Here is a 10,063-nt window from a genome sequence, read left to right as displayed (position 1 = left end):
ACTCTGGTACAGAGCGCCGCCAGTTCGAACCCCCACGATCTCGCTGCCACGGCCCTAGCTTGGGGGGCGGGGATGCGCATTCGCGTTTCCCCTTTTGCCTTTTCCTGCTCCAGCCAAGTCCTCCGCCTGCTCCAGCCAAGTCCTCCGCCTGCTCGACATCTCTCCTATTACCTTTTATTACGCTTGCACTCATGCCTTTGCCTTTCACCACTTCAAAACTGCGCCTACTTCAATATTACCTTCATATGCTCTCTTTGCTTTTCGCCTTCCTCACTACACTAAGTACCATTTTTTAACGCTGTGTACTCACTCTTGCTAAGTACATGTGAACAGATCTTGAAGAAAAAAAACTAAACAAAACATACTTTTCTTTTCTCTTTAATTCAAACCACTTTACAGAAAGTACAATTGTTTACAATGAACAAAGGAGTAGGTAGGTTTCCAATGCTTAATTAGTGTGTAAGAATATTGCAGAATCTGCTGTGCTGTGTACTTTGGAAAAACCATGAGAAGGGCTGGCTGGCTGAAGAAGAAATGATAAATGTCCTTTTTTTTCAAGCCTTCTCTCGGCCGGCCGTTTGGCGTATGATGTGTGGCAGAGCACTCTGGTACAGAGCGCCGCCAGTTCGAACCCCCACGATCTCGCTGCCACGGCCCTAGCTTGGGGGGCGGGGATGCGCATTCGCGTTTCCCCTTTTGCCTTTTCCTGCTCCAGCCAAGTCCTCCGCCTGCTCGACATCTCTCCTATTACCTTTTATTAGGCTTGCACTCATGCCTTTGCCTTTCACCACTTCAAAACTGCGCCTACTTCAATATTACCTTCATATGCTCTCTTTGCTTTTCGCCTTCCTCACTACACTAAGTACCATTTTTTAACGCTGTGTACTCACTCTTGCTAAGTACATGTAAACAGATCTTGAAGAAAAAAAACAAAACAAAACATACTTTTCTTTTCTCTTTAATTCAAACCACTTTCCAGAAAGTGTAATTGTTTAGAATGAAGACAGAAGTAGGTAGGTAGGTTTCCATGTGTAATTGATGTGTAAGAATATTGCAGAATCTGCTGTGCTGTGTACTTTGTAAAAACCATGAGAAGGGCTGGCTGGCTGGAGAAGAAATGATAAATGTCCTTTTTTTTCAAGCCTTCTCTCGGCCTGCCTTGTGGGGCGGGGAGACGTGCACTCGCCTTTCCTTTTTGCTTTTTCCTGCTCTTGCCAAGTCCTCTGCCGGCTCTACATCTCTCCTATTAGCTTTTAATAGGCTTGCACTCATGCCTTTGCCTTTCACCACTTCAAAAGTGCGCCTACTTGAATATTACCTTGGTAGGCTCTCTTTGTTTTTGGCCTTCCTCACTACACCGTGAAGAGATGTTGAATAAAAAAAAGCAAAGAAAAGATGGTTTTGTTTTGTGTTTTATTGAAAGCACTTTCCAGAAAGTGTAATTGTTTAGAATGAAGACAGAAGTAGGTAGGTAGGTTTCCATGTGTAATTGATGTGTAAGAATATTGCAGAATCTGCTGTGCTGTGTACTTTGTAAAAACCATGAGAAGGGCTGGCTGGCTGGCTGGCTGGAGAAGAAATGATAAATGTCCTTTTTTTTAACCATTCTCTCGGCCGGCCGTTTGGCGTATGATGTGTGGCAGAGCACTCTGGTACAGAGCGCCGCCAGTTCGAACCCCCACGATCTCGCTGCCACGGCCCTAGCTTGGGGGGCGGGGATGCGCATTCGCGTTTCCCCTTTTGCCTTTTCCTGCTCCAGCCAAGTCCTCCGCCTGCTCCAGCCAAGTCCTCCGCCTGCTCGACATCTCTCCTATTACCTTTTATTACGCTTGCACTCATGCCTTTGCCTTTCACCACTTCAAAACTGCGCCTACTTCAATATTACCTTCATATGCTCTCTTTGCTTTTCGCCTTCCTCACTACACTAAGTACCATTTTTTAACGCTGTGTACTCACTCTTGCTAAGTACATGTGAACAGATCTTGAAGAAAAAAAAACTAAACAAAACATACTTTTCTTTTCTCTTTAATTCAAACCACTTTACAGAAAGTACAATTGTTTACAATGAACAAAGGAGTAGGTAGGTTTCCAATGCTTAATTAGTGTGTAAGAATATTGCAGAATCTGCTGTGCTGTGTACTTTGGAAAAACCATGAGAAGGGCTGGCTGGCTGGCTGGCTGGCTGGCTGGCTGGAGAAGAAATGATAAATGTCCTTTTTTTTAACCATTCTCTCGGCCGGCCGTTTGGCGTATGATGTGTGGCAGAGCACTCTGGTACAGAGCGCCGCCAGTTCGAACCCCCACGATCTCGCTGCCACGGCCCTAGCTTGGGGGGCGGGGATGCGCATTTGCGTTTCCCCTTTTGCCTTTTCCTGCTCCAGCCAAGTCCTCCGCCTGCTCCAGCCAAGTCCTCCGCCTGCTCGACATCTCTCCTATTACCTTTTATTACGCTTGCACTCATGCCTTTGCCTTTCACCACTTCAAAACTGCGCCTACTTCAATATTACCTTCATATGCTCTCTTTGCTTTTCGCCTTCCTCACTACACTAAGTACCATTTTTTAACGCTGTGTACTCACTCTTGCTAAGTACATGTGAACAGATCTTGAAGAAAAAAAACAAAACAAAACATACTTTTCTTTTCTCTTTAATTCAAACCACTTTACAGAAAGTACAATTGTTTACAATGAACAAAGGAGTAGGTAGGTTTCCAATGCTTAATTAGTGTGTAAGAATATTGCAGAATCTGCTGTGCTGTGTACTTTGGAAAAACCATGAGAAGGGCTGGCTGGCTGGCTGGCTGGCTGGCTGGAGAAGAAATGATAAATGTCCTTTTTTTTAACCATTCTCTCGGCCGGCCGTTTGGCGTATGATGTGTGGCAGAGCACTCTGGTACAGAGCGCCGCCAGTTCGAACCCCCACGATCTCGCTGCCACGGCCCTAGCTTGGGGGGCGGGGATGCGCATTCGCGTTTCCCCTTTTGCCTTTTCCTGCTCCAGCCAAGTCCTCCGCCTGCTCCAGCCAAGTCCTCCGCCTGCTCGACATCTCTCCTATTACCTTTTATTACGCTTGCACTCATGCCTTTGCCTTTCACCACTTCAAAACTGCGCCTACTTCAATATTACCTTCATATGCTCTCTTTGCTTTTCGCCTTCCTCACTACACTAAGTACCATTTTTTAACGCTGTGTACTCACTCTTGCTAAGTACATGTGAACAGATCTTGAAGAAAAAAAACTAAACAAAACATACTTTTCTTTTCTCTTTAATTCAAACCACTTTACAGAAAGTACAATTGTTTACAATGAACAAAGGAGTAGGTAGGTTTCCAATGCTTAATTAGTGTGTAAGAATATTGCAGAATCTGCTGTGCTGTGTACTTTGGAAAAACCATGAGAAGGGCTGGCTGGCTGGCTGGCTGGCTGGAGAAGAAATGATAAATGTCCTTTTTTTTAACCATTCTCTCGGCCGGCCGTTTGGCGTATGATGTGTGGCAGAGCACTCTGGTACAGAGCGCCGCCAGTTCGAACCCCCACGATCTCGCTGCCACGGCCCTAGCTTGGGGGGCGGGGATGCGCATTCGCGTTTCCCCTTTTGCCTTTTCCTGCTCCAGCCAAGTCCTCCGCCTGCTCGACATCTCTCCTATTACCTTTTATTACGCTTGCACTCATGCCTTTGCCTTTCACCACTTCAAAACTGCGCCTACTTCAATATTACCTTCATATGCTCTCTTTGCTTTTCGCCTTCCTCACTACACTAAGTACCATTTTTTAACGCTGTGTACTCACTCTTGCTAAGTACATGTGAACAGATCTTGAAGAAAAAAAACAAAACAAAACATACTTTTCTTTTCTCTTTAATTCAAACCACTTTACAGAAAGTACAATTGTTTACAATGAACAAAGGAGTAGGTAGGTTTCCAATGCTTAATTAGTGTGTAAGAATATTGCAGAATCTGCTGTGCTGTGTACTTTGGAAAAACCATGAGAAGGGCTGGCTGGCTGGCTGGAGAAGAAATGATAAATGTCCTTTTTTTTAACCATTCTCTCGGCCGGCCGTTTGGCGTATGATGTGTGGCAGAGCACTCTGGTACAGAGCGCCGCCAGTTCGAACCCCCACGATCTCGCTGCCACGGCCCTAGCTTGGGGGGCGGGGATGCGCATTCGCGTTTCCCCTTTTGCCTTTTCCTGCTCCAGCCAAGTCCTCCGCCTGCTCCAGCCAAGTCCTCCGCCTGCTCGACATCTCTCCTATTACCTTTTATTACGCTTGCACTCATGCCTTTGCCTTTCACCACTTCAAAACTGCGCCTACTTCAATATTACCTTCATATGCTCTCTTTGCTTTTCGCCTTCCTCACTACACTAAGTACCATTTTTTAACGCTGTGTACTCACTCTTGCTAAGTACATGTGAACAGATCTTGAAGAAAAAAAACTAAACAAAACATACTTTTCTTTTCTCTTTAATTCAAACCACTTTACAGAAAGTACAATTGTTTACAATGAACAAAGGAGTAGGTAGGTTTCCAATGCTTAATTAGTGTGTAAGAATATTGCAGAATCTGCTGTGCTGTGTACTTTGGAAAAACCATGAGAAGGGCTGGCTGGCTGAAGAAGAAATGATAAATGTCCTTTTTTTTCAAGCCTTCTCTCGGCCTGGCTTGGGGGGCGGGGAGACGTGCACTCGCCTTTCCTTTTTGCTTTTTCCTGCTCTTGCCAAGTCCTCTGCCGGCTCTACATCTCTCCTATTAGCTTTTATTAGGCTTGCACTCATGCCTTTGCCTTTCACCACTTCAAAAGTGCGCCTACTTGAATATTACCTTGGTAGGCTCTCTTTGTTTTTGGCCTTCCTCACTACACCGTGAAGAGATGTTGAATAAAAAAAAGCAAAGAAAAGATGGTTTTGTTTTGTGTTTTATTGAAAGCACTTTCCAGAAAGTGTGATTGTTTAGAATGAAGACAGAAGTAGGTAGGTAGGTTTCCATGTGTAATTGATGTGTAAGAATATTGCAGAATCTGCTGTGCTGTGTACTTTGTAAAAACCATGAGAAGGGCTGGTTGGCTGGCTGGCTGTGTACTCACTCTTGCTAAGTACATGTGAACAGATCTTGAAGAAAAAAAACAAAACAAAACATACTTTTCTTTTCTCTTTAATTCAAACCACTTTACAGAAAGTACAATTGTTTACAATGAACAAAGGAGTAGGTAGGTTTCCAATGCTTAATTAGTGTGTAAGAATATTGCAGAATCTGCTGTGCTGTGTACTTTGGAAAAACCATGAGAAGGGCTGGCTGGCTGGCTGGCTGGCTGGAGAAGAAATGATAAATGTCCTTTTTTTTTAAACGTTCTCTCGGCCGGCCGTTTGGAAGAAACAAATCACAAAACCCCAAACATGTACACAGTCATCCAGGACACACATACACACACATATACATATATATATACACTCTGCACAGTTATGTGTTAAAAATACAGTAGATCAGGTCCATCAGTCAGAACCGGAGCCTGGAGACGTCTGAGACAAAGTTTTTGTAGCTCTTTGTCGACGTTCCTCATAATATTTCTAAAAAAACAGAAAAGCGAGAAAACAAACATCGTTAGGCCAACAGTGTGATTTTGTGTGCTGAATCGTGTATATGTATGTGCGTGCGTACCTGCAGGTTGTCGTAGTGTTTCTGGCTGCAGCAGTGGAGTTCCTTGGCGGTCTTCTCATTCAGGCAGAAAACAGAGCAGATGTTACAGAAAAATCCTGATTTAGGGACCACAAACTCCTGACCTGCAGAGAAGCAGAAACAGGAAGATTAGACAAGTATTAACAACACATTTGAATTTAGAGTGTGTGTGTCTGACCGATGGGGCTGTTAGGGTTGAACTGAGGCAGTCTGAAATCTGCTACAACACACGGAGACTGAGAGCGAGATGGCTTTGCCTCAGGTCCGACAAGCTCCCTCCTGCGTTTACCCACAACTGAAAATGAAAAGAGCGACACGTTAATCATCAACAAATCTGCTACAGGAGCCACTGGGTTTATAAAATATTTAAACATTCAATTATAACTCAATAATAATTGAACAAATGATTTCGATTTACTTGAAAAGCTGAAACCTTCATCGGCCACTTTATTAGGTACACCTGTTTGACTGCTCATTAATGTGACTCTCTAATCAGCCAATCACATGGCAGCAACTTAGTGATTTAGGTATGTAGACATGGTCAGATGACCTGCTGAAATTCAAACTGAGCATCAGAATGAAGAAGAAAAATAATTTAAGTCACTTAAACGTGGCATGTTTGCTGATCTTAGCATTTCAAAAACTGCTGATCTGCTGGGATTTTCCCACAGAAGCATCTCTAGGGTTTACATAAAATCGTCTGAAACAGAAAATATCCAGTGAGTGGCAGTTCCCTGGAGGAAATGCATTTTTGAGTTTAGAGGAGAATGAAATAACTGCTTCACGCTGACCGGAAGGCCAGAGCAAGCCAAACAACCACTTATTACAATGCACAAGAGTATCTCTGAACGCACAGCACATCCAACACTGAAGCAGATGAGCTACAGCAGCAGAAGACCACACTGGGTTCGACTTCTCTAAGCTAAGAACGCAAAACTGAGGGTACAATTCACACAGGCTCAGCAACGCTGTAAAATAAAAACGCTGCCTGGTCTGTTGAATCTCAGTTTCTGCTGTGACATTAGGATGGTAGGGTCAGAAATCTTGGATCCATCCTGCCTTGTATCAAAATCTCAGGCTGGTGATGGTGTGGGATATAGTCATCGCACCAACGGAGCTTTTTTTAACCACCACATATGTAAAATATATTACTACCACCAGGCTGAATGTCTGTAGCACAGTGAGGAGCACAAATATGAGATCAGAGCCATAAAATATCACAACTTTTCTTTTTATATTCACTTTACTGTGTTTTGGCTGTCAGAGCGGTGTATTTTGCTGATTTAAAGCAGCTCTTTGTACCTTTAATGTCGGCCATGCTCCATCCATCATTCTCCTCTCCCTCCTGTGTCTCGTCATCAGGACACTTGGGCTCTGGCTGCTGTCCAGCAGGGGCGGCTGCAGCATCGGGCTGGGTCACTGCCTCCTCCTCGGTCCTCTGGCTCTCCGCCTGGCAGTCACCTTTGGTCACTGCATCAGTCGATTCTGCGGTCTTCTTGGTTTTCATTTTGAGGTTAACTTTGTTGTCACCAGAGTCTTGCAGACGCTGTTTCAGGCTCTTCAAACGGAATTTAAAAGCAAAGATGCCAGTAGGTTACCACGAAAAGAGGTTTGTTGTCACAAAATGTTCATGTGAAATAAGAAATTCCATTTCAAATTCCTAATCTAGAGTTGCTTATATCTAAATCACATTCTTCTCTTTTTGCATCTTTGGGAACTGTTTACTATAGACGACCTTGAGGAGTGTATGGTATATTTGACTCTGCCACTAAACCTGAAAAAGAAAGATACTCACGACTCAATACGTCCAGCTTTACTCCTATGAAGAGGAGAGAAAAAAGCACAAGGTCAGACAGACATGAAGACACTTTAAAGAAAATGAACAAACACAGTGTAAAATAAATTTCCTCTTTTTCTCACTTCTGATTGTGGGACACACTTACCAAGCAGATAAATAGTCCTTGGTGACTTTGCTCTCCATCACCTGTGTTAATCCACCAGGTTCGGCCATCTCAATGCATATCTGAGAGAACAGAACGGATATTTGAGCAACACAGTGGTACTCAATGGGTGCGCTACAGGCACGATTTGTATTGTACAGGGCGATAAAGAATTTGTCCTGGCGAGTTTCTCTACTGCCCTGTACGATAGTACAAGGCAAAGAAAAAAAAATCTTGGGGTTTTAAACTTGCAAATGGGAAATAAGTGCAAACATATTTCTATACTTTTGCAAAGTTTTTGATTGAACAATAAAACCACTGAGCAAGAAACACTAAAAGAATAACTTAGCGCTGCCTCAAACTGCAGGGATCTCCCCTGCTCGATGGGCCAGGACAAAAGGCTGAACAGGTCATAAGATTACTACTTGGTTGAGAACTTGCTGCATTTCAGGCAGTCCTTCTTCACCAGTGTTTGCAAAGGCATGTCAAATTCAGATTGCCTGCCGCAGGGACTGTCTGTACATGGAATATTTAAACTTGCTCAACTCGTGTTAAAAAAACACAAAGTCTCCTTCAGACTCATTTAAAATGTTTCTCAATATGAAAAGAACAGCAGACACCATGACAAGCCTTGCAGCCTTCTGTAAAACATAAAAAAGTTGCACGTGTTTATGAAATCGTACCCTGTTGGCAAGCGGCAAGAATCTGACAAAAGCAGCGATGGACGCCACCACTTCCATGATCATCATGACAAGGTCCACATTCACCTCGGAGACCTCCACACTCAGCAGCCGGTCCTCCAGAGACTCCGACTCTGGAACATGCTGAAAAACAACCAGCGTTAAGATCAGGGAGACCCGAGCCTGCTGCTTTTACAAGACAGATTTATGTGACTGCTGACTTACAGTGGTGCTCCATTTCATCATGCTTCTATACATGCTCTCCTGTGAAAAGAGCAGAAGATGAAAGGGGATTACATCAATCACTGATCCTCTGTTTGTACAATAAATACTGAATAACTCTCCTCCTGCTTAGAGTGTTTTTAATGTTCTATTGACCACATTTAATAAGATAAATATTGGACTCCACTGTAAGTGAGAAGTGACTCGATCCTGGTTTGCATCTTTGTGGCAAAGGATTCATACTTCAGGACAGTAACGACACAACATATAACCAAGGTTTTGCAGGAACTATTTGATGCTATTTGAGTCTCAGTGTCAGGTCTGACGGTGCCCCGACCGGCGACCTGTGTGTATGTGTGTGTTTGTTCTCCTCTCTCTCGCTCTGTTTTTTCCTCTCCTGCTCCGCTGCGATTGTTACGCGGTCGCGTAGCAATGGGAGATCTCCGAGCCGGAAGTGCTGCCGCTCTGACCTGCTGTCCCACCTGCGACTGATTCCTCGCCAGCTGCTGCCAATCATCCACCGTCGTTGGCAGAGCTATTTAATGGTGTGGCTGAGTGACAGACAGCGCTGGAGTATTGCACCAAGCCTGGTAGTGACTCGAGCTCAGCAAGGGTAAAGCAAGTGTTTGATAGCGGAGGGAGGCTAATCGTGGCTGTTTTGCCTTTTCCCAGGAAGCGAACGAGACGGAAGGAGAGACGTCACTGATTCACGGGAGTTGTGTGGACACACGAGGAGAGACGGGGAGAGGAGCACTGAAGGGACTTGCACTATGGATAACTGTGGATTGGCTTCACTGTAAATAAAGACACTGTTCAACTTTAACGAGAGGTCCGCGTCTGGGTTCACTAACTCACCATCCTTAACACTCAGTGACTTTCCGCAACAGTTGTCAGACCTCAATTCCTCTTAACATGTAGCTGTGGAGAGAGTTCTCAGAAAGCTCCTGAATAGCTAGCCCACAAGGAAACTTGAGATGGGAAACGCTGAAGCTTGAAGGTTAGCAGCGACTGAAGTTTCAAAATAAGTAAGGGCATTACTTAATAGTCAGTAAAACACTCTATAACCTATGTCTGGGTCTTTAAAGTTTACACGCGGCTGACTTCACAAGGAGCTCTGTGGAAATTTAAAGTGGTGGCGGAATGACGTGGGTTGTCGCCTATGAACAGAAAAGTGGATAAAGTTCATGCAGCTTTTGTGCTGCTGTTGCAAAAAGGAACAAATACAGACAAAGTAACAATAAATAGTTGATTTGAAATTCATGCATATTTTTAGCTTTTCCATTTCTTATTCAGATATTTATCAATAAGTGACTTATATGTATGTATATATTGTATATATTGTGCTATTCCTTACTTCTTGTATCTGTCTTTGTTACTGTTTGTACTGTAACCAATATATTTCCCCTAGGGATCAATAAAGTATTCTCATTCTATTCATATTAGCCCAGAGAAGGATGATGCTGTGCTCACTCCTTAGAGGAGAAATCTGTTTTGATTGGGATCTGAATAGTTTGAGTGAAACAGGAGCATGCCCCTGATTTAACAGCCCCCGA

General features: G+C 43.8%; 1 protein-coding gene across 2 annotated transcripts; it reads right to left on the bottom strand.

The window, feature by feature from the left end:
• Window positions 1-5,130: 5,130 nt before the first annotated feature.
• On the bottom strand, window positions 5,131-10,044 carry LOC145430473 (uncharacterized). Of its 2 annotated transcripts, XM_080305645.1 has the most exons (6): window positions 7,612-7,691; window positions 7,464-7,487; window positions 6,971-7,226; window positions 5,847-5,963; window positions 5,651-5,772; window positions 5,131-5,559 (listed from the first exon to the last, which is right to left on the bottom strand). In XM_080305645.1, the coding sequence occupies exons 3-6, from the start codon at window positions 7,173-7,175 to the stop codon at window positions 5,485-5,487; spliced, it is 519 nt and encodes a 172-aa protein (XP_080161771.1). In that variant the 5' UTR covers window positions 7,176-7,226; window positions 7,464-7,487; window positions 7,612-7,691; the 3' UTR covers window positions 5,131-5,484. The 2 variants fall into 2 exon arrangements, with proteins under 2 accessions (XP_080161771.1, XP_080161772.1); XM_080305646.1 differs by lacking the exons at window positions 5,131-5,559; window positions 5,651-5,772; window positions 5,847-5,963 and adding exons at window positions 8,292-8,432; window positions 8,514-10,044 and having other exon boundaries at window positions 7,086-7,226.
• Window positions 10,045-10,063: the final 19 nt, after the last annotated feature.

The sequence above is a fragment of the Astatotilapia calliptera genome, chromosome 8 (assembly GCF_964374335.1).
Source record: "Astatotilapia calliptera chromosome 8, fAstCal68.1, whole genome shotgun sequence".
NCBI classification, from domain to species: domain Eukaryota; kingdom Metazoa; phylum Chordata; class Actinopteri; order Cichliformes; family Cichlidae; genus Astatotilapia; species Astatotilapia calliptera.
The sequence above is the reverse complement of the archived record's forward strand: the minus strand, read 5'-3'. Positions and strand labels throughout refer to the sequence as shown.

What these genes read in the sequence shown, in the direction of transcription:
- LOC145430473 (XM_080305645.1), bottom strand. Translation starts at nt 7,175, where the DNA reads ATGAAAACCAAGAAGACCGCAGAATCGACTGATGCAGTGACCAAAGGT. An exon ending in GAGCATGGCCGACATTAAAG is followed by an intron (nt 5,964 to 6,970) that starts GTACAAAGAGCT and finishes TTTCATTTTCAG; the next exon opens with TTGTGGGTAAACGCAGGAGG. An exon ending in CAACCCTAACAGCCCCATCG is followed by an intron (nt 5,773 to 5,846) that starts GTCAGACACACA and finishes GCTTCTCTGCAG; the next exon opens with GTCAGGAGTTTGTGGTCCCT.